Source organism: Papaver somniferum, chromosome 9, assembly GCF_003573695.1.
Source record: "Papaver somniferum cultivar HN1 chromosome 9, ASM357369v1, whole genome shotgun sequence".
NCBI lineage: Eukaryota > Viridiplantae > Streptophyta > Magnoliopsida > Ranunculales > Papaveraceae > Papaver > Papaver somniferum.
The window spans coordinates 151,514,292-151,538,376 of NC_039366.1; the positions used below are offsets into that span (position 1 = coordinate 151,514,292).

A 24,085-nucleotide genomic window follows, 5' to 3' on the forward strand; every position below is an offset into this window, starting at 1 on the left:
TTAATTTTCTGCCATCGGATTATCTGGACGAAGATCTGATGCTGATGGGGCATGCTTCTTGGTTGTGAGCGTATCTCATCATGTTTTGATGGCTTGGTTCGCATGCCTTCCACGTATTTCTTCATAAACGCGTGGCTGATGGTTAAATATGTACACACAGTTGCATAAAACTATAGGTTTGACTTCCACAACGGAGTTACGAAACTGCACTTTGGGAATGAGAGAGACCAATTTAGAACTCATTTCTTTTAGAATGAATCCAGACTCATTCTGATGGGCCCATAAGGATTTATCAGAATCAGAATCACTAAGCTCAATGGGCTTCAGATCAAAGCAAAACGAGTTAAGATTCCGATTTCTTGAGTTCCTCACCGGACCCTGATATCGGGATCTTTGTTTTAGCTATGAGTGTTTTTACCGAGTAGCGGCAATTAAATGGTCTCAACGGTCCATTGGGTCCTCTCTTCTCTGCTTTCTTTTTCCTCTCTCTCTTGATTCTGTAAATCGAAAGAAAAAGGATCCAAGGTTAGTGAAAAAGAAAGAAATTCAGCCATGAAAATGATTGATGATAGAATTTATTCTAACATCATTTTATTAATTAATTATTTAATTTATTTATTATTTACGTTTGCAGGATTGAAGGCGATGAGTCATCTATGTATGGTTTTTAATGGTGAATTTTGGTAACGGTGTGATGTGATCAGTACCGTTTACTTTACTATTCATAACAATTAAATTGAACTATTATTTCAACGATCACTGTAACGTCCATTTGTTTATATACCAAATACCAAACAATTTTCAACACCTCCCTTCTTCTCCTCGAGATCTATTTTCTCACGTAAGAAAGATCCATTAATTTTGTTCTCTCTCATTGACAATTCATTCTTGGGGTAAGGAATTGGATGTATATGATTGATGACTTGTGGAATTAAGGTATGAATTTCCTAATCTTCATAGTAACTATTCTTGGTTTCAGTAAGATTTGAATTTGATCACTGGTTATAGGTATTTGAATTTTGTAGTTTTTGAAAATATGTGACTTTGGGGTTTGTTTGATATTACATTGATCGTTTCCTTTCTCGTGTTTTAATTGATGTTCGATGTATTATTGTTGATATTAGTCTATAGGTTGGATACTGCATTGTTATTTTATTAGGTTAATTAGTTCATATGATTTGGCGTCGTAAGCAATAGTTGATAATAGATGATGATTTTGGTGTTTGATGGGTTTGCCTTTTTCGATTGTAAAGTTATAACATTTTTGCATTGTGGTATCTTTTTTCTTCCTGTTAGCAGTAAGGTTCTGCTGATGCAGTTAACAAGAGGTGTAAAAGGGCAAACGAGTAGCGCGGTGAGTAATTCACGCGCACCCTCCTTTATTAAAATTTATGAAGAAAACTGATTTTGACAATGCGACGGAGTCAATCAAGAGAATCCAGTGAAGTTGAAAATGAAATGGAGGATCGAGAAGTCCATGTTAATGGGCTTTGTATGAAAACTTCTGAGGTTGAAGCGAAGCTTGATGAGGGTAATATTCAGGAGGCAGAATCTTCTCTTCGTGAAGGCTTATCACTCAATTTCGAGGTGATTGTTCAACTCATTAGGTTTTTCTTCCATGTTTATTTCTACCATAGGCCATGAGTATCCTTACGCCATTCATGTCAAACATTATTCTAAACCTTAACTGTAAGTGGGGATCTGCATACATATCAAGTAAGCACTAGTTAAACTTCTTATGTATTCCTTTTAGTTGGTAAACGGGATTCCTGTCAATTTGTTGAAAAACTTGCAAAATGGCTTTTCTTGGTCTGTTGATAAATAAGGAGTATGCAAAGAGAATTATGCTGTGCAAAGAGGTTGAGCAACAAATTTTCGTGGAGTGTGATATATATTTACGAATTATGGCCTTTGCAGTGATAAAAGTGCGGTTGGCCATGTAAATTGTTCCGAGCCATAATCTTGTGAAATCTGCAGGCGCTGATCTCTTGTATGTTCCTTATGTAGGGTGTTCAACACCGACTCCGCATCTGTGATGCCGTAAATAATAGAACAGTTGTTCAACATCTGTGCATCTCTTGTATGTTCATATATATATTTATATAATAATAATAATATATGAGATTGAATTGTTGTTTCATGAATTTCGAAGGAAGCCAGAGCCCTTCTAGGAAGGTTGGAATATCAAAGAGGCAACTTGGAAGGTGCTCTTCGAGTATTCGATGGTATAGATCTTCAGGCTGCAATACAGCGGCTGCAACCTTCTCTCACTGAGAAACCATCTAGCAATAGACGCAAAAGCTCCCGTGGTACTGAATCAGTTCATGCAGTTTCCCAGCATGCTGCTAGCTTGGTACTTGAAGCCATATTTCTGAAAGCTAAGTCTCTGCAGAAACTTGGGAGAGTACCTGGTAATAAATTTCTCTATAAGCATATACTTTTAGGGGTTTCGTTTTAATATTGTTCATCTTTTTTCTGGTTAATTTTCTGTTTGAAACATCTTTATCTGCATAACACTGTTTTATGGGTTTGTCCAGAGGCTGCTCAGGAATGTAAAAGTGTGCTCGACGCTGTGGAGAGAATATTCAATAACGGGATTCCTGATGCTATAGTGGACAATAAGTTGCAAGAGACAGTTAGTAAGGCTGTTGAGCTCCTTCCAGAGCTTTGGAAACATGCTGGTTGTTATCAGGAAGCAATGGCTGCGTACAGACGGGCACTCCTAAGTCAGTGGAACCTTGACAATGAGTGCTGTGCAAGAGTTCAGAAAGGATTTGCCCTTTTTTTGCTGTACAGTGGTGTTGAAGCTGGTGCCCCCAGCTTAGCTGTTCAAATTGATGGCTCATATGTGCCGAGAAATAATCTTGAAGAAGCTATTCTTTTGTTGATGATTCTTTTGCGGAAGTGTTACCTTGGCAAGATAAAATGGGATCATTCGGTGATGGAGCATTTTTCATTTGCTTTGTCGCTGTGTGGCCAAACTTCTGTGTTGGCCAAGCAACTTGAAGAGGTTTTACCAGGAGTTATGCATCGTTGTGATAGGTGGAACACTCTAGCTCTTAGCTACAGTGCAGCAGGGCAAAACCAGGCTGCCTTGAACTTGTTGAGGAAATCTCTACACAAGCATGAGAAGCCAAACGATCTCCTGGCATTATTAGTAGCTGCCAAGATTTGTAGCGAGGATGCCATTCTTGCTTCTGAGGGTGTGCAGTATGCACGGAGGGCAATTGAAAATGCACAAGGGACGGATTTGCATTTAAAGGGAGTAGGTCTACGTATGCTGGGCCTTTGTCTTGGACGGCAAGCTAAGACTGCTTCCTCTGACCAGGAGAGGTGCTACCTCCAATCTGAAGCACTGAAATCATTAGAAGAGGCAACTACTTATGAACGGGATAACCCAGATTTAATATTTGAGTTGGGAATTCAATATGCGGAGCACCAGAACTCGAATGCAGCCTTGCGTTGTGCCAAACAGTTCATTGATGCAACAGGGGGGTCTGTACAGAAAGGTTGGAGATTGCTTGCATTGGTTTTATCTGCCCAACAAAAGTATTCAGAGGCCGAAGTGGTCACAGATGCTGCCATTGATGAAACTGCAAAGTGGGAGCAAGGTGCACTTCTCAGGATGAAAGCGAAGCTGAAGATTTCTCAATCACTGCCAATGGAGGCAGGGGAAACATATAAACTCCTCCTCGCACTGGTTCAAGCCCAGAGGAAATCTTTTGGACCTCTCAGAAGTCTTTCTCAGGTTAGTTTATGCTAACTTAATTAATTATTTTTATGAAACATTTTATTTCAGAAGGCACTTCAAGAGATTTCTTAAAATGTCGAGCTGTGACCTAGTTGAGCCTGTAAACTATTTTTAAGTAGTTGCAACTAAAAAGATAAATTGTAATCAGTTTGTTTCTATAGGTGCTTACACTTCCACTAACTAGTATTAGCAATATGCGGATATCATCATTTGGGAAAAGAACCATTCACAAGCATCCAAATTCTAGTTGTTTGCTTGTTTCCTTCTAATGTTTATGATATCAATACTAGCTTTCTCTTGTAATATCTTGATGTGGGTAATGCTTCAGTGACCTTATGCCGTGGCTCTCTTTTGTTGCCTGTTAGGTTGAGGATGATAAGGTTAGTGAATTTGAAGTATGGCAAGGTCTTGCAAATTTGTACTCCAGCCTTTCTCATTGGAGGGATGCTGAAATATGCCTGGAGAAAGCTAGAGCGTTGAGGCAGTGCTCTGCCGCTACGTTGCATACTGAAGGCAAATTCTGAATTTTATATATCAGTCAATGGATTCCATGTTGAAAAGATGACATAAAAGACTATCACTCTTACATAGTAATGCAACTCTTTCTCATCCCTATTTTTATTTGTGTTAGGTGTTATGAACGAAGCACGTGGGCAAATTCAAGAAGCATTGGCTACTCACTGTAATGTTCTCCCCTTGGACCCAACTTATGTTCCTTGTAAAGTCGCAGTCGGTGCTTTGCTGTGGAAAATGGGTTCTAAGTCGTTGCCTGTTGCAAGAAGTTTTCTTTCGGATGCGTTAAAGCTTGAACCCACTAATCGTTCTGCTTGGTATTATTTAGGAATGGTTCACAGAGATGATGGACGTGTTGCCGATGCTTCCGACTGTTTCCAAGCAGCATCTATGCTTGAAGAGTCTGATCCCATTGAAAGCTTCACTTCAATTACCTAATACTCTGCATACCAAAATTGGAATAGGAAAAACAGCAAATGAAATGAGATACATAATTTGTGTAGGATGAATTTGTACAACTTTTGTAATTTTTTCCCCTCCTATAATTTATTTATTTTTATTCACTTTTACTGCGGTGTAAGAAGCAAACAGTTCAGGAAATTCATAAAAGTGCAAAAAGGTTTTAATATTCTCTTTACCATCATCCTATTGAAACGCGACTATATTCATTATCTGCCGGTCTGCCCCAAAGGTCACCAAGATGCCTGATAGGATAAATTAATTTTGGAGTATATCATGAAATAAGTCGAGTTTGGTAGCTAATTGTTGCAATTTCCACAAATGAAAATGGACTAGAACGCCTGAGTGTCAGTTGGAACCGACTAATGCAGACTCTCTCATCAGACTGGTAAAATGCCTAGTGCATAATGCTCGTTTCCAAACTTTTCACATAAAAATGTTGTGAGATTTCAATGGAACTTTTATTTTCCAGCAAATTTGCCCCATTTAGCTAGGGCCAGCCCGACCCTTGACTACTATCATCGAAGGTGGAGAAGAAAATGGCAAGTCTACATTCCCAACTTTCTCTCCAAGATTTTATCTGAACTTTTTCCGCAAGTTATATGTTTTTTTTTGATGCAAAGATACTTATATTAGAAAAAAAATCTACAACTAGCATAGACTTGGCCTTACATTTGTCTTCCTGATTTCCTTTATGAAAACATCAGGAAATTGACAATGATAATCAAAAGAAGTTTTGCCAGTTCTAACTTTATTAGCAATTACATGTGTTGTATTGTTTGCCTGCCGCTTAACATATATAACATCTGTCCAAAAAAAACAAGATAAAAGCTGCCTTATTTCATATACAATGTTGTCATTCGTCCAGCGGACTGAAGATTTGGCAGACTTCACAGAGTTGATTAGATTGACACAGTCACCTTCAAACACCACCTTTGTCAGCTTTGTTTCTCTAGCCCAGTTGATTGCTTCTTTAAAGGCTAGACACTCGGCCTGCTCTGGATCTATTCCTCCATTAACGATCCTCCCTCTGATGCCTTCACAGTTTCCTGTAGAATTGCGCATGATTAAACCGATGCCAATATGAGAGTTATTGCTATCCAGTGATGCATCCATATTAATTTTAATAATATCACCCACTGGTGGAGACCAGCATACCACCATTGGCTCTTTATTAGGTAACTTCTCTGTTGTACACTGATTAACCATATACTTTATAGAGTGAATTGTCGACTGCAAGTTTGGTATTTTATTTTCAAACTCTGTGAGACATCTATTTTTCCAGATGAACCAGGCAGTTATCATGATCATGGAAGTACAAGTGGAGTCTTTACTGTCTGCTTTAAGTAAGCAAGAGCTTAGCCAACCTTTGAAGGGAATACTGTTGTGCTGTAAGCTAGAAATATTAACATCTATTCTGAACCATACTGATCTTGAGTAATCGCAATGAAGTAGGAGATGATCTATGGTTTCTGCATGTTGAGAGCATCTGGTGCATATTGGGTTTACATTGTGGTTTACCCTATGTAATTTATCTTTTGTCGGCACAATATCTCTTAAGCACTTCCAAATAAATATTTTAATCTTGTGCGGAACCTTTGTTTTCCATAAGCTTTTCCACACTTGGGTAGGAATTCCAGAGCTTCTTTGAGCATTCAAGTTTCTTGACTGTCTTAGTAATTCTTTATAGGTTGACTTGACAGTGAACTCACCTGTTCTACTCAGCTCCCATATTAATTTGTCTGTACCTTGCTGAACTAGTGGCATCTTAAGTATTAGTTCGACTGTTTCCTCTGGGAAAACTCTACGTATTAGTTGGTCATTCCATCTTCTTGGCTCTTGTAGAATTAGATCTGATACATAAACTATTCGAATAGGTTCTAAGAAGTTTGATTTAGGAAGGGGGGGTGTATGTAACCCTCTCACCCATTTATCATACCATACCAAGGTTTTTGTACCACATCTCACATCCCACCTATGGAATTGTCTTACATAAATGAGACCCTCCTCTAAGCCTTTCCAGATCCAAAAGCTATTATTATGATTTTGTTGAAGATGAAGAAAGCTACAAAAAGGAGAGTACTTGGCCTTCATGAGTCGAGTCCAAGGCTTATCCTCTTCGGTACACAGTCTCCATGCTAACTTGATCATAAGAGCTTTGTTATATAACTCTAGATTTCTAAAGGCTAACCGTCCTTCTTCCTTCGGTAAGCAGAGTGAATTCCAAGCAATTGGATTATAACCCCTATTTTTTTACGGCCCCACCAAAACTTCCTCTGAATTAATTCAAGTTTAGTAATAAGAGTCTTTGGTAGTCTGAAATTACTCATATAATGAGCTGGCATAGCATCTAATACTGATTGTATAAGTAGTTCTTGCCCCCAAATTTAATGTTTTAGAACACCAGCCTTGAAGTCTGTGCTCATAAGAGTCTTTAACTGAAGCAAAAGATTTAGTTTTAGACTTCTCCAAAAGAATGGGAAGACCCAGATATTTGTCTGCATTTATCAGTTGTTTAACTCCCATACTATTTAAGATTCCTTGTTTGTGTTCAGGGGTTATATCTCCTGCAATAAATGCTGATGATTTACTGAAGTTGATGATTTCTCCTGACAACAGACTGAACTTGTGAAGGATCTCTTTTATGTGTTGAATTCCTTTATCAGAGGCATGGAAGAATAGCATACAATCATCCACAAAAAGCAGATGATTAATAGCTATGGATTTATTAATTGCTTGAATACCTTTTATTAAGCCTATAGACTCGGCATGCATTAGGGATCTTGTGAAGTATTCCATGGATATATGAATAAATATGGGGACAGTGGATCACCTGTCGAAGTCCTCTAGTAGGTATATAGGGATTACACAGATTACCATTGAGTCGGACTGAGATAGATGTAGTTGAAATACACTGTTGTACTATTATCCTCCATTCTTCACAGAAACCCAAAGAAGTTAACATCCTATCAACAAAAGGCCATTCAATTCGATCAAATGCCTTTGACATGTCTAGCTTGAGGGCTACTAGACCTTGCTTTTTCTGTGATTTCTTCATTGAGTGAATCAATTCATGAGCTACAACAATATTGTCATTTATATATCTTTTAGGAACAAAAGTTGCCTGAGTAGGGGAGATGATCTTATCCATTAGTGGTTTCATTCTAAGTACTAGTAACTTAGAGATTATTTTATAGGTTATATTACAAAGCCCAATTGTCCTGTAATCACTTGGAGTTGAAGGGTGATGGGTTTTAGGTATCAAACATGTAGTGGTTTGGTTAAGATGGGGTGGTAGATATTTAGTGAGGAAAAATTGTTGCACTAAATGAATAATATCCTTGCCAACTATATACCATTGAGTTTGAAAGAATCCGGCAGGGAACCCATCAGGCCCCGGGGCATTCCAACTAGGTATAGTATTTAAAGCTTCATAAATTTCATCCGCTGATGGAACAAAGATCAAGGATTGGTTTTCCTCAGTTGTAATTATTGGCCTAATTAAATCAAAAGAGTCCTGCTGGAATTCTGGATTGGTAGAAGTTGCTATAGATTGAAAATGTGATGTAAGAAGCTTTTCAAGGCTCTCCATAGAGTAACACCAGTGTCCATTTCCATCTTTCAAAGCAGTATTGTGGTTCCGTGACCTTCTTCTATTTGCTCTAGTATGAAAATAACGCATGTTATTATCCATATCTTGGACCCAATGATCTCTTGAGTTTTGATTCCAAAAACCTGCTTCAATCCTTTTCCAGTACTCAAGTTCTCGAATAGTATCACTTATTTCTTCCGAAATAGTATCACTAAACGGTTTTGCTTGTAGCTGAGAAAGAGAAGCAAGTAAGTGCTGAACATTAGAATGAACACTACCAAAATGATGTTTATTCCATTTTGATAATTGCCTTCTCATTGTTCCTAACTTAGCATTGAGATCCATGTTTGTTGGTGTAGAAGTCCATGTGTTTAAGATTAAATCAGCATATGTGGAATCTTGTAACAAACATCTAAAAAACTTCCAACCTTTACTTTGTCTTGGCACAAAACTATCAGTTATTAATAATAAAGGACAATGGTCAGACCCTAAAAATGGAAGATGCAAAACTTTTGAGTTAGGATAATCTCTGACCCAACTTGAGTTGTGTAGAGCATAATCTATCCTTGCTCTTTTGTATCTTTTTCCATTAGTTTTGTTAGACCAAGTATGTTTTGTACCCACATAGCCCATGTCCATTAATCCCACACTGTCTACAACATTACACACCCAATTATCCAAGGAATTAGTACTAGTTGAAGCATGTTGCTTATTCAGATGAATGTTCAAATCTCCTATAATCACCCATGGCTGATAAACATTATCACCCAACTCTCTAATAAACTCCCACTGATGTTGTTTCATCTCATAATGAGTTGATCCATAAACATAGAAAAGAAGCCATTCTTGCTTAGATGCATCTGAAGTGACTAAAAGATGAATCATGTTATTATTACTACTTACTAAATCACAGGGAAATCCATCTTTCCACATCAACACTAATCCATCAGATAGTCCTATGGAGCTTACAAAAAATAGATTAGGATAGCAGTAGGATTGCATTAACACTTTAGCTCTAGCTTCAGAGACCTTAGTTTCCATTAGGAAGACAATGTCAGGATTATTTTGTTGGATGATGTAAGCTAGGAAATCTCTCGTTTCTTTGGAAGTTAGTCCTTGTACATTCCATGATAAAATTTTCATGATAATGTGTAAATAATAATGATGCAATTTAAAATGAAAGAAAATTGAAAACTGAATATGTAGATCGAAAGTATAATATGAAAGCACAATATAGTTGTAATGAATATAAGGATAATGTATAAGTACATGTGCATCAGTGCTGGAAGAAGGTGCTTTGTGTCTCTTGGATTGGTTTTGCTCAGATACTGTGCCATGGAAGGAAGTGTGAGAATTAGTGGATGGTGTATGATCATCAAGACTCACACATTCATATCCATACCCATCTAAATTATGACCATTGTGATTGAAACTTGCTAGGTTGTCCTCCACATGATGCATGAGTTCCTTCAGTGGCTCCTTAAAAGCTTGATCTAAGTTAGCTGCATCTGGGTCTAAAATAGAAGCATTAAGGTCATCCATAGTAAAATTAAAAGCACCTAGAGCCATATAAGCTTTAAGAAGCTCCATATTCGACGTGACCACTTTTTAGACCCATTGACATATTAAATTCTCTCAGTTGATTCTCCACATATGTCTCAGACATATTACCTAAAAGGTCTCCACTTTATAGATTATTAGCATTATTATGCTGCATGACATTGAAATTACTAGGACCACCTTCTTCAATTCTGATTTTTTTTTCATGTCTTTGGACCACTGAATCATGTAAATTTTCTAATGCATGTGTCTGTAACATACCTTGAGCATTACCTCCATCTTCAGTCTCAGAGGGAATAGACGAGAGAGGAATGTCTCTGACCATTTTGTCTTTATGTTGTTCTTTCAGATTTACTGAGTCCTTTGAAACTTCCATAATAAAATGAACTGGATTCTGCTGGATTCCATGCATGCAATCAGATTCAGTCACCACAATATGCTGATCCAAATTTGTACTTTGGTCCTCATTATTTATCCCTTTAGCCTTTTGATTAGCCTCCAGTGCTCGTTGTTTTGCAGCTTTAGTCTTTCTCACATCTGGGTTTGTCCATGATGGAGGATCATAGATAGAAGTAGAGGAAAAATGACCCCTCTGTTGTTGAAGAAGATCTGCCGCAATTGTAGAACAGTCTGCTTCATTATGATCTATGGTGTAACAAAAATTACAGAGATTAAAAGGTTGTTTTTCATAATACAACCTAATCCACACTTCCTCACCAGCAGCATTCGTCACCCAAAAACCTCTAGGAAGTGGATTACGAACATCAATCACAACTGAGACTCTTTGTATCTTTCCTTTAGGAAGAACACAATCAGGCGGGTCCAATTCTTTTACTTCTCCCATTACTGTAGATAAACTATACACAATGTTAACAGTTGCAAAACCCGGCTGCATGTTATAAAGCCTTAACCAGAATAGCTGCTTTGTCAGATCCACTAGACTTTTTGGTATTTCAGGATTCCATGGAACAAGAACAAACAAATCTCCATCTAGAAACCAGGGCCTTAACTTTAGAACGACATCATATTCATCTTGTGTTTGGAACTTTACTAGAAAAGATTCATCTTCTTCTTTTTTTATGTAAATATCTTTACTTTTCGGCCACAGAATCTTCAGCTCTTTGTCCAAGTCACTAACTGAGAAGGCTTTATCTGAATAAACTTTTCCCAGAAAACAGTGTTTGAACTGTATTGCTCCTTGACGTAAATCTTCTGCTGAGATAATTGGTTCTTTCAATGCTCTCAATTTGTCTGCTATCGATGTAGAAGCCATTTTGTTTTGAACTTGCACAAGCTGAGAGTCCATAGTAAAGACAACAGCAGAGCAGAATAAACTTGTGGAGAAGATAACGAGGAGGAGGAACCATATAGAAAATTTGTTGCCTCTCTTCTAGTAGCAAGTTCTTTTGTTTTGTCGTAGGAGGATATATGGAAAATGAGTTGAGTTTGAACTTTGGTGAAGGGGCATAGCAAGGTTATTACTTATGGTGAACTATGTTTTTATGGCTTGAAGTTTACTTTTTTCTTGTTTAGTAATGGTGTTTGTGTTCCTGTCTTTGTTTATATTTTTATTTTTGTCCTTCATCTTTCTTGCTTGATCTTGTTTCTCAACCTCTTCTTTTGTTCATGCTTTAATTTATGATCCAAAGGTTTTCTAAGAAGTGTATCTGTTGTTAGCTCTTTGCTGGTAACAGCAGGTGTAGAGGAGGTCCTCGGAACAAAATCTTTATTTCGAACCTGAGTAGTATCTTGTGGTTGTGGCAGACACTTCCACTGCGGTTCTATGTGGCTAAATTTCTTCAGAATTTGTGATCCTCCCAAATCTCCTCTGTTCAGCTGTTCTGGTCTGATGTTTGAACTTCAAGCGAGCGAATTACCAACAGACGTCAATTAGTCTTACCAGTTGGCTTTTCTTTTTTCAAGACAAACTACCATTTCATCTGAACAAATTGATAGTTCCAAATCCAACAGTAACTGCGTTTTGAGAGTTCGTTCTAAACCTTCACACTGAAGGCAAGAGCTAGAATGTTAGCTAGTTGTGCATCTTTTCTACTAATTTTCGAACTTCAAACCTAGTCTAGCGCAAGCAGACACCAATGAATTAGATCAAGTGCACGGAATATATAAAATGAATATTGAGACAGACTTTCCTTTAAATACAAAGTAATATGCAAAAAATTGAAATGCTAATGTATTCAGCAATCCCGCTATTAATCTAGTTGCATAAACAACAAAAAATTGAAGGATAAACCCATAATTAGATTTTTTTCTTTGTTTCTTTCTTTTCTTTTTTTTTCTTACATTTTTGAATGTGAAAATGCATATAGTTCTATTAACCGTGTGAAGCATCACTTCCCCTTAATCCGTGATTCTCGACGACAATCCACAATGGCATACATAAAGAGGAGTAGCATGTATTTGTCGTTATCAGCATAGCATGAGGTTCCAATGGTATAGTATAATGAGGTCTGTATTCTGGTAGTAAATGTTATCGTCCATCTTCATTGAGTCAGCTGTTGGAACCTACGGAAAGTCATATATTTTATTTGCTTCATTTGCTTCCATCCTATACCAGTATACCCTGATCCGATAGAATCTTTATTCCCCTTACAGAACAGTATGAAGACGTCTTGGAACCATTTCCAAGAGCTTTTCATCTACTGACATTAAATGAGAATTTCCAGGGTGTGGGGTATTTTTTCGCCATGCTACCCAATGAACCTATAAAAAGAAATCAATGCTCAAACATTAAACCCCAATAATAAGTATTTTCAGTACTCATCGAAACCAAACACGCACGATATCTCTAGTTGAAAAATTTGTAAAACACTTGTTGCCGCCGTTTTAATATACGACGACTTTCTCGAAGATTTAAAATATTAGCGTTCAGTTTGTTTTCATAATAAGCTTAATTGCCCCATAAAGTTGAACTTCTTTTAAGCGATATGTTAGAGGCTAAGAACATCCTAAGAGCCATAGAAGAAATAAATATTGGTAATGTAAACCAACAATTACCATAAAAAGGTCTAAAATGAGTTAGGCTACAATTTGAAGAAGTCTGACCTCATGAAGCTTTTACCATAACAGATCCTGAGGTGAATTGTCGGTGTTTATCTAATGTTGGTGAGATCTTCTAGCGTAGATGAAAACTGTTGAAAAGACATCAAAGAAGAGAAGTTTAAAATCATCTCATAAGACACCTGTTTTACAAAACCAAAACCATATCATACTAATATTTTGTGTGTTACAAACTTTGAAGATGTCTGAAAGCAAGTGGAATCTGTTTATGCGAGACTCAACAGAGCAGGGCTGTAGAAAGGCCCAATGCAATACTATATAATCCAACTTTACTTTAACTGAGTCTTTCTGTTCTTCCTAAACCCTATTTTGATCTCCATTTTATGGAACTAAAACAAAACACAACAACTACCATAAATTCGACAAATTAGAGAACTACCTAAACAAAAATGGGAAAATTCCAGTAAATTATCATACGATTCAAGCACCAAAAAAATAAAATTTTCATAGTAACATAAAACAAATGGAAAAAAAAAATCAACTTGAATTAAACTGAAAATTTACTTGGCATGAGATCCATTTTGAAATTTATCTTGTGCTAAAATTCAATATTAGAATTTAGTGTAATCTTGCATATTCAACCACAGGAAAATATAAAAGAGGACACTTACCTTATTTATGGATCAAGACACTTATCAGTAACTCATTGTAGCCGTATTGAGAATTGAGAGTATCTGAAGCCATTTAATCGGCATCGATACATTCTTGTAATTCTGGCATCTTTTCCACTATAGACACTTATCAGCTGCAAGCTTCCGTTGGAAGCAACAGTAACTCCTAGTGTTTCCTTTATTTATATATAGGTTCTGTTCTTAAGAAGCATTAGTATGAGTATACACACTTTTACGTGACATGGGTGATATTAAAAGATAAATTTGGAGTTATACACCAAATATTCTAGAGTTGTTCTACTGCTAATGCAACATCACATGCTTCCATGGCTAAATCATGTCCGTCCATATATATGTTAAAAAATAATATAAGAACTAATCTCCAACCGCAACAATATCATGAGAGCACAAATCAATATGAATACATGTTATCCATGTGAAGTCGTGTGACAACCCAATTGCTAAGTAAAATGTAGAAAGTTAGAAACAACAAACTATCTTAGACTTTGTTCTCAATCAAATATTACTGTAAGTTCTCTCTAAATTGGAGAAAGAACAATTAGCAAACATCCATTTCTCGTAGACGTATACTGTAATTTATAAAATATCTCTATGTGTCATATTATAGACAAAGACAATCGTTTTTGTAAGCCAATTAACTTCTTAATCCAACTATGGAAGACAATTCAAAGAAGCGACTTTATAAAGTGGGATATATTGGGATCTAGAATTTAGGAAGTTTACCGAATTCGTCTATGAGTTTAAATTTTATCTAACCACATGCCTGAAAGCTTTCCCCAGTTTTTCATTTTGCATTAGTGATTTCACCTGAAACATGTGAAGGATGGAAGCACTCCAAGTTAAAGGTTTAAACCACAATACCAAAGGCATTTTAAATATGCTCATTCTAACCTTTTGAAGTCGAAAAGAAACTTTTGAAACTATATCCAAGCCATGCATAAACATCTTCTTCAGGATTTGGATTCTTTCATTACTGTATTACTACTCTGCAGTCAGCATTCCATTCTGGTCTCATCGTCTTGGTGTTGTGACATGACTTCTAAATAATGAAGTTGATCATATTCTGTTGATATGTCCAAAAGAAAATAAACAAAGGACTAAAGGAGCAGCAGTGATTACTTCCAAGAAGCAATAGTCAAGCAACAAACAAACAACCAAAAATCACAAAACACAACATCTAAACAAAAAGCCTTCATATTCTTACTTGTAAAATGCTCAACCTCTGCACACTTCAATAGTTCATCTTCACTTGAACTTCCATTATAACCCAAGTCCGATGTTATTTGATCATTAAAACAACACTGAAAAACACAAACTAAAATAACGATTAATGTTCATTAACAAACTATACCGTCTGTCAATGGAGATTACTCATCGATTATGAAGCATAAAATTTTACCCAGAGTAAAACCTAGGACATCCTGAATAGCTTCTACTTCAATCTCACATAATTCCAAAAACAACCACGAATAGCTCAATCTTCATTCCGTTATCAGTAGTATCTTCACGAAACAATAAAAAAAATATCAGACTCAAGAAAACTCCCCCAAAACAACTATGTGTTATAGATACATTTTAATGAACATAATATTAAAACAAATACCTAATTGTTTACCTTTCGGGGATCCAAAGCGTCAGAAGCAGATGGTGGTGAAACAAGAGTTGGTGGTGGCGAAGGAGGTGGAAAAGAAGATGAAGAAGTTAGGGTTTTGTGTAAAAAGTGGTTTTGTATCTGCAAACCCAGTTTCCATTCATGAATATATTTCACGGTTCAGTTTATAAGAACATTAGAATTTCACCCGTGCCGTAACGGCACGGCCTCCATATCAAGTAAAAAAATTATGTCCAATTTTTGTCATTTTTTTTGTCGGCTCTATATAAAATGACAATTATTCTCCTATGTTTTTCAATTGTAACGTTTTCTTTCCGAGAATTTTTAGGTTGACCTAAATATTTGTCTCGGAAAAATTATAGGGTGAAACATGTGGTGGGACCGATTAAAAATCTTTATTATCCCTATTGTCGCTGAGTTTTTCTCGGATTTTTTTCGGAAAAAATTGTGGGCAGCTTGTACAATTTTTTCTTTTGTACTAATAACCATCTCATTTTCACATTAAGAAAATCAACCAAAACTTCGATAATAAAGTTATTTATGTCATAATGACATAGAATAAATATTCCCACTAACACACTAAGCACCCGCACTACCATCGCCGGAACCACCCATCATCACTACCTTTTCCACCACCAGCATTATCATCACCGGTTCCATGCACCACCACTCACAAAGACCAACCCGATCATCCGTAATGGTCATTAAGAAATTTATTATTTATTTAATGAAAATATATTTCATTTACAATGAGAGATTAGTAAAATATTTGTTACGTGAAGTTAATAATAAAATAAGGATGTAAACAACCACAACCATTGATATATCTTTTTCCTCAACAAATCTCAGCCCCTGTTTATCTTGCCTAACTTGTCCAAATGCAAAATTTAGATTAATACGTAAAAGAATAATTTTTTATAGTTTTTTTGATATGGTATGGAAAGTAAAACACTTACAGTTTAGATATAAATAATTTTTTAGATGTCAAAAAGGGTTGGTGCCCAGCTTGTCGCTCGGCTACCAGTCAACTCATTATAAACGTTTGCTCTTTTGTTATCTAGCATAGCCCTCTGAGGCATCTTTTTATGCAAAATAATTTTTTCAATTATAACCGCGCTTTATCTTGGTTTGGTATTGAACTTTTAGAATGACCTTGGTTTCTTTATAGTCCTCAAAATAACAAAATAAATATTAAATAAATCGAAAATTAATATTAAATAACAAAATAAACTAAGGGTAACTAAGAAATTTATCTACCTTAGGACAACTGTCTCATACCACTACCACTGCTTCTTCCACCATCACCACCATTAACGTCATCACTCCACCATTCTCACCAACACCCACCACTATTATCCCCACCGTTGATCCATCACTAGCGCCCACCATGACAACCACCATTAATGTCTACTGATGTAATATAAGATAAACTTATTATGTATTGTATTAATGGAAGTATATTTATTTGATTAATTAAACAAACATTTATTATGAAATACTAATAGAATATTTATTATTGAAAGTTAATTAAACTAATCATTTTATAGCCGTAGATTTAGCTTTACCAAGAAGAAATCTGGACCACTCTTTAAAGAAAAAAATATAAAAAAAATAACCAACGTTGACTAAGTAGTTTATATACTTTAGGACACATTTCTCATCCCACCACCACTATTTCTTCCAGCACCACCACTATTAACGTCATCACCCCACCAATCTCACATGCAACACCCACCACCGTTATCACCACCATTGATCCACCACCCCGTCCACCATCACAACCACTATTAATGTGTCCGCTGATTTAATATAATATAAAATTATTATGTATTGTACTAATGAAAGTATTATTTTAAGTTTAAAAAAAGTATTATTTTAAGTATAAAAAATTAGAAATTGAAAAAGAAACTAAAAATTAATATCAAATAAAAAAATAAACAAAGGGTAACTAAGTAATTTATCTACCTTAGGACACATTTCTCATACCACTACCACTGCTTCTTCCACCACCGCCACCATTGACGTCATCACTCCACCATTCTCACCAACACCCACCACCATTATCCCCACCGTTTATCCACCACTCCCTCCCACCATCACAACCACCATTAATGTCTACTGATTTAATATAAGATACATCTATTATGTACTGTATTAATGGAAGTATATTTATTTTATTAATTAAACAAACATTTATTATGAAATACTAATAGAACATTTATTATTGAAAGTTAATTAAAGTGATCATTTTACAGCCGTAGATTTAGCTTTCCCAAGAAGAAATCTGGACCACTCTTTAACTTGTCTAAGTTGTCCAAACTATGTTTTATAAGGGAGAGATGATCTAAAAGGTCGCAAAGATTACTTTGAGAATCAAACAAAACAAACAAGATAATTCAAAAGAGCAAGGTAGGAAAATTGGAACCTCTGTGAAGAACTTTGATTCTCCAACATGTTTTATCACTTGCGCATTAAAAAGAGCACAAAATAATAATGTAGCAAAAAGATCAGAGAGCGAGGAAGAGGATACAGAGGGTTCGGTGTATGAGAAACTCAGAAGTTAGGGTTTGGAAAAAAAAGGGTTTCAAGCCCGCGAATACTACTGTATGTGAGTTTACTCACCATTTCGTGTGGAAAAAACACACCGAAAATATTTCAAAACCCTTGATTTCTATTGGTAGGGGGCCAGGAGTTCTAAAATTCAAACTTTTGGCCTAACTTTCATTCTGGAGCCAGTATTTCGTTCTCAAATTATATATACAATTGTGAATAATACCCGCAAGAATAGTTGGACCTTGCCTTGGAAGCCAAACTGGGAGAGTTTTCCGGTACATTAGTTGTTACTTCTCACATTTTGAATACAAAGGAATAAACATAAAGTATATCAGAATACAAAGGAAGTTTAACAAAATACATCACACACTTCGAATACATCAGACCTAAACAGCTACTAACACAGACTTAAAACTAAAAAAAGATAACTCCGGCAGACTAACAAAACAAAAACGGACCTACTATTAGACCACTAGAACACCTAAAGCAAACACGGACTTAAACCCGATGTTAACACCCCTAATCTCCAAGTCTCATATCATACTTATCGTGTAGAATCAAAGAAACGAGTACTTCGTGTAGAATGAAAGAAGTGAGTACTTTACGGGGAGCAGAAATCCAATGTCCATTACAATTATGGTTTTTAGCATATTTTTCCAAAGCACCGGCAACCTTATTGCGCTGTCGTGGATTAAAGTGAATAACAAATATGGATCCTCCTATCTAACACCTTCCATATGACCTTGCCTCACAGCTTTTACTGTAGCTTTTGTTGAGACTCATATTAACCTCTTATGATTAAACCAGCTATTTCAAGATATGGAATATTTTACACCTTCTTCAAACCATATCCCAAGGTTCCTTAGAGGACCGCTTGGAATCCAACTAAAATCGGTACTCCTCGAACATCAATCAAAATAACGTTGGACGTCCAACGTCAATCTAATTGACGCTGAAAAAGCGGGGATACAACAACCATACCCAATAATTCGATTAGCAATCTGTATGGACAAACTACAATATACTTTCTAGAGAATCAACTAGACAGTCAGACTCAATCTAGAGAAAAGTATATCAAATAGTTTATATCTCAATCTCTCGATTTGATCTTTACTCAAGCAAATAGAATTTTGCGAGTCTTTATCAAAGAGAAATAACTTGGATGGTACCAAAGACCAATATCCAAGTGTCAATTAATTTAAATCAACAACCAAAAGGTCGGATATTCTAACTGATTGAAAAAAGCACAACCTGTGATATTTCAATTATATAAACAAATATAATGCGGAATATAAATAACACAGACACCAGAATTTTGTTAACGAGGAAACCGCAAATGCAGAAAAACCCTAGGACCTAGTCCAGATGAACTCACACTGGATTAAGACGCTACAGACACTAGCCTACTCCAAACTAACTTCGGTATGGACTGTAGTTGAACCCCAATCAATCTCATACTGATCCAAGGTAAAATTCTGCTCTTATGCCTCTGATCCCAACATGATGCTACATACTTGATTCCCTTAGCTGATCTCACCCACAACTAAGAGTTGCTACGACCCAAAGTCGAAGACTTTAATAAAAAAATCTGTATCACACAGAAAAGTCTAGGGTAATAGATAAATCCATCTCCCACGAATATACCTACGAGTTTTGTTCCATCTTTTGATAAATCAAGGTGAACATGAACCAATCAATAACCCGGACTTATATTCCCGAAGAACAGCCTAGTATTATTGATCACCTCACAATAATCTTAATCGACGCAGCGAAAAAAGATATTGCGGAATCACAAACTATGAGACGAAGATGTTTGTGACTTCTTTTATATTTTGCCTATCGGAGATATAAAATCTCGAGCCAATTATTTCAATTGTATTCATAACGATAGAAACAACAAGATCAGATCACACAACTACGATAAAAATAGTATCGGTCTGGCTTCACAATTCCAATGAAGTCTTTAAGTCGTTAACCTAGTTTAGAAGAAGAAACCAAAGGTTAAAGGAAAATCGACTTTAGCTTAGCACAACTAGTATCACACAGAATGTGTGGGGATTAGGTTTCCCAGTTGCTAGAGTTCTTCCTTATATATTCTTTCAAATCAGGGTTTGCAATCAATGTTAGCTTGGTGACAAAGAATTCAATATTCACCGTTAGATGAAAACCTGATTAGATTCAAGCTAATATTCTCAACCGTTAGATTGAAAACTTAGCTTGTTAAACACAAATGAAATGTCCAATTTTGGGTTTATGAACCGTACCCAAACATTAACATTTGTTGGTTATACAATAGTTAACCAATGGTTATCCATATGATCACTTTCATATCAACCATATTCTTCTTCACCATAACTAGTTCAAATGACTCAAATGAACTAGTTAGAGAGTTGTTCAATTGCAAGGAAATATTATGTAACTACACAAGACACAATCGAAGTAAAAATGGTTTGATTCACTCGAATCGGTTCATGAACTTTATAGCCACGGTTTGCAAAAGCATTCCTTAGTTTATTTAAACATGAGTTCAAGAACAACCGGTTTTAGATATAACCCCTCAAGTTCGCAGACTGGGTTCGCGGACTTAAGCTCATGGAAGGAGTACATAAACTCCAGCAGAAATTCTCAGGTTTGAGAACTTCGCCAGTTCGAGGACTGAGTTCGCGGATTTGGTTCACGCCACTTCCATTTATCTTGATCAACAAAGTTCGCAAACTTTGGTTCAAGGAATAAGGACTTATACATATATGTGTTTCCACAATAATACTTATATCCTACCAATGGTTATGTAATCTAAACTCTCATTTCAATCATTTGAAACATTCTCAGAGAACGTTATATAGCCGTTATTCACAAACCATTTTTCGTCATAGCAATTTCCAAAGTGATTGAAACATTACATGACTTTCGTCACTAGGCAAAGATGAATTTGGCTAAAGCGAAAGCTTACCAACACACATTTCGAGAAATAGATATATGAGATAAACTCGGCTCGAAATAGAAAATGTGTATAATGAAAGTCTATACCAAAACGAGTTTAGTCTCAAGAGTAGGAGATAGAGTAAATAGACTTTTGAGTGATAGATAAGTTCAAGTCTCCACATACCTTTTAGTCGATGAAGATCCACCAGTTCCTTGAGTATTCCTTCGTCTTATATGATGATTTCCATGGAGTCTTGAGCTCAACTACACTTTCTATCCTAGTCCGAGACCTTTAGCTATATAGGCTAGAAATCAAGACCTATAGTTTTGATCACTAACATCGACAAACATGCTTGAGATAGAAACGCATGCAAGTTCGAGCGAGCAATGCTCTAACAATCTCCCCTTTTGTCAATTTTAGTGACAAAACTATTAATACATACGAAATACAAAAAATAAATAAATAAACTTTTGTAGCTCCTATTCTACATGCCTAATCTTCAACACTACTCGAAATCTTCGTCATTTCCAAGTACTCCAATGATCCCAAAGGTTGTAAGTTTAGCATCATCGTTGTTGAAAATCCGTATCTATAACAACAAGAAAACAATAGTTCTCAATCATTGTTCTACAGTGTCATAGTATCATTACACGGCGTCAAAGTTCAATTGTATCACAACTTCAACAACAATACTATGGTGATATGTATCAATCCCCCTTAGTCAATACTCCATCTCACATGGAAACCACTCCCCCTTACATAATGATCCGAAAACCATATGTATTTGTAGTGTGAACTACATATTAATTCTCCCCCTTTTTGTCAATAAAATTGGCAAAGGTACAAAAATGGGATCCTAATGAAATTTCCGAAAGAGACATTTCAAGACCAAAAGAAAGAAACACACATTATCTTATTTAGATGCAATCATAAAGCCGAAGCTAAATGCATTCATCAAGGAGTTTAAAGATACAAGACAACCCCTATAATATTCCACAGCCGTACTCCCCACAAAGATATGGCAATTAAGCGCAAGTTCAAAAAGAACTCTCCCCCATAATATGTCATTCCCGAAAGAACAACAAGAACGACCTTAATTTCGAAAGAAAAGAAGGATTTATTTGGACATAACAAATCACATACAAGTATGAATTTGAATCCAAAATATTCAATTAAATTAAGCACAAGAGAACCCATGATTTATTCAATCGAAATACACAACCAAACTAATCACAAAAAATAATCAATTTAATTGGCCATACTCGCATAAGAGAATATATGGAGCAATGACTAAGTTAATCATGAGAATAATCAACCCAGTCAAGAACGCTCAAACATAAGAAACTTATGGAGTCATAACTAAATAACCAAACAAGATGACTAATTTAGTTCAAAAATACTCGACATAAAGTACCTTACGGAACAACAACAAAGCTAATCACAAAAATAATCAACTTGGTTGTTATAATGCTCAATATAAGACACTTTACGTAGTCTCACAGTAATACATAAAATATGGATCAGGGAAGATCAATTACTGCGGAATACACAAGGATTCATTCTATTTTCCATCACAATTTGCACAATGACAAACAATAGACATAATCCTTGAAAAACAAAAGATTTTAACCTATCTTCCATCAATAATTGACAATATAGGCTTAACTTTTGTATTTGTCAAAAGTCCATTCATTCCTTTATCAATATAAGAATATCGACTTACAAAAGACTTTACTTTTGACAATATATGGACAATCATAGTTCACGGACGCAAACACACATATCCCATAAACAATTGCAATATATAAAACCATAAAGATTAATACTGCAAAAATCATCTTCCAAACAAATTTAGAATTTAAACCAATAAATCTAAAAGCATGAAGATGAAAACGTTGGACATAGCTATGTGTAATCACAATAATGGCTATTCCAAACTCTAATTATTCTTCTAACAAAAAAAAGAAGAAGATTTACTAGATATAAATTAAATCAAAACAAGACTTTTATGCCAAAGTCGAACACGAACTGAAGTCATATAGACGGGTCTGGATCCTCATGAGACTTGAGGTTTTCAAACTTGTGAACGACAACATCCTTTGCAACTTTCGGAAGAATATCCTTATTGGAAAGTTCTTTAACACTGGTCTTCATGAGAACAAGGTCAGAATTAACCTTTTTTAACTCAGTTCTTACCACATCAAGACACTTCATTGTATCAACAAGTTGCTGTTTTGCATTCTCAAAGTTCTTTAGGAAGTCAAGAACTACATCATACGATATTTATTCAACCTCCTCATTATCCAAATAGGAATCAGGAGATTGAGGAAAAGATCCATCGACTTGAACAACAGTTCCCTTCTCTTTATCAAACTTGAAATATGTACCATTGTCAGCGAAGTCTTCAGGCAAATCCCAAGAGCAAGAAGAAGACGCCATTGATAATAAGAAACCTAGAGTGAGAATTTCAACTCAATAGGGTAGGTATATAAATACGATTTTGAGAGACTTAGGGTTCAAAAACCGGTATGAGAAGGTCTTCTAAAACCGTACATGAACCGGTAAGGGGATAGTTCATAAATCCCATATGAGAAAACTCGTGCATTTAGTTTTCAAAAGAAATTTTTGAAAGCAAAAAAGAATATCTAAAAGAAAAGATTAAAAATACTCATATGAAGGTGTATGACTAATTATCCATCTAAGAACGACAAGAGATTAGCTAGATAATCAGATCCACTTTGCAAAGAGTATACCTATTCAATTCTCACATAACTAGGATTTTTGATAGGTGAGATATCAACCTTGTGATTAATTTACACAAGTATGAGCCTTTAGCTCATTAAATGACTGTCGTCTTTGTTTCTCCTTCTTTCTTTGGTTGATACTCAGCTCAGAGAAGTAAGGCATGGAAAGTTCATCATTTCTGTCAGAGGATATTCTCCGAGGACTAAATCTAGGACCTCTTGCAACAGTTTCAAGGGAATCAGGATAGACGGGGATCCATCTTCTAGACTTAGATTTACTACCAACAACCTTATAAACACAGGGAATGCTTTTATCAGCAATATTGGGATACATTTGAGCCCTGTGATGATTTCTGGAAAACAGATCATATTTATAAGGTTTTTGGTTTTCTGTGGATATATGATTCACTGCCGTAGTCGATGGACTATTTATACCATTGATAGTGGAAAGAAGCAAATTATGAAGTTTAGAAATTTGTTTCCTCCTGGCAAAGAAATGGATAGCATAGTGATTCTTTTTCCCACAGAAAGTATAGGTTCTTGGAGAAGAAGTAATAAATGGCACCTGTTTTGACTTCATAGCCATATGAGGAGATTGTAAGTTATGTAAACTTTTCTTGACAAAATCTTCTTTAGGAGAACATTTCGTTATGTACTGTAACTCATGA

The 24,085-nt window shown here is 35.8% G+C and overlaps 2 protein-coding genes and 1 long non-coding RNA gene across 7 annotated transcripts; 1 reads left to right on the plus strand and 2 right to left on the minus strand.

Annotated features, from left to right (window-relative positions):
- The first annotated feature begins 382 nt into the window (after nucleotides 1-382).
- Nucleotides 383-4,892, plus strand: LOC113309794 (protein NPG1-like). Its single transcript, XM_026558306.1, has 7 exons — nucleotides 383-525; nucleotides 635-936; nucleotides 1,300-1,587; nucleotides 2,153-2,411; nucleotides 2,538-3,748; nucleotides 4,117-4,264; nucleotides 4,383-4,892. The coding sequence occupies exons 3-7, from the start codon at nucleotides 1,414-1,416 to the stop codon at nucleotides 4,700-4,702; spliced, it is 2,112 nt and encodes a 703-aa protein (XP_026414091.1). The 5' UTR covers nucleotides 383-525; nucleotides 635-936; nucleotides 1,300-1,413; the 3' UTR covers nucleotides 4,703-4,892.
- Nucleotides 4,893-10,002: 5,110 nt separating this feature from the next.
- On the minus strand, nucleotides 10,003-11,148 carry LOC113312720. Its single transcript, XM_026561457.1, has one exon. It carries the CDS (start codon nucleotides 11,146-11,148, stop codon nucleotides 10,003-10,005), a length of 1,146 nt encoding a protein of 381 aa, XP_026417242.1.
- Nucleotides 11,149-12,044: 896 nt separating this feature from the next.
- On the minus strand, nucleotides 12,045-15,329 carry LOC113314255. 5 transcript variants are annotated; one of them, XR_003342338.1, is made up of 7 exons: nucleotides 15,201-15,329; nucleotides 14,985-15,087; nucleotides 14,790-14,886; nucleotides 14,477-14,648; nucleotides 13,565-14,392; nucleotides 12,939-13,024; nucleotides 12,045-12,596 (listed from the first exon to the last, which is right to left on the minus strand). It is a non-coding gene; the product is annotated as an uncharacterized LOC113314255 (long non-coding RNA). The 5 variants fall into 5 exon arrangements; XR_003342339.1 differs by having other exon boundaries at nucleotides 12,939-14,392; nucleotides 14,477-14,624; XR_003342336.1 differs by having other exon boundaries at nucleotides 12,939-14,392.
- Nucleotides 15,330-24,085: the final 8,756 nt, after the last annotated feature.

Coding starts and splice junctions, on each gene's coding strand:
- LOC113309794 (XM_026558306.1), top strand. CDS start 1,414: ATGCGACGGAGTCAATCAAGAGAATCCAGTGAAGTTGAAAATGAAATG. Junction 2,412..2,537: donor GAAACTTGGGAGAGTACCTG/GTAATAAATTTC, acceptor GGGTTTGTCCAG/AGGCTGCTCAGGAATGTAAA. Junction 3,749..4,116: donor CTCTCAGAAGTCTTTCTCAG/GTTAGTTTATGC, acceptor GTTGCCTGTTAG/GTTGAGGATGATAAGGTTAG.
- LOC113312720 (XM_026561457.1), bottom strand. CDS start 11,148: ATGGCTTCTACATCGATAGCAGACAAATTGAGAGCATTGAAAGAACCA.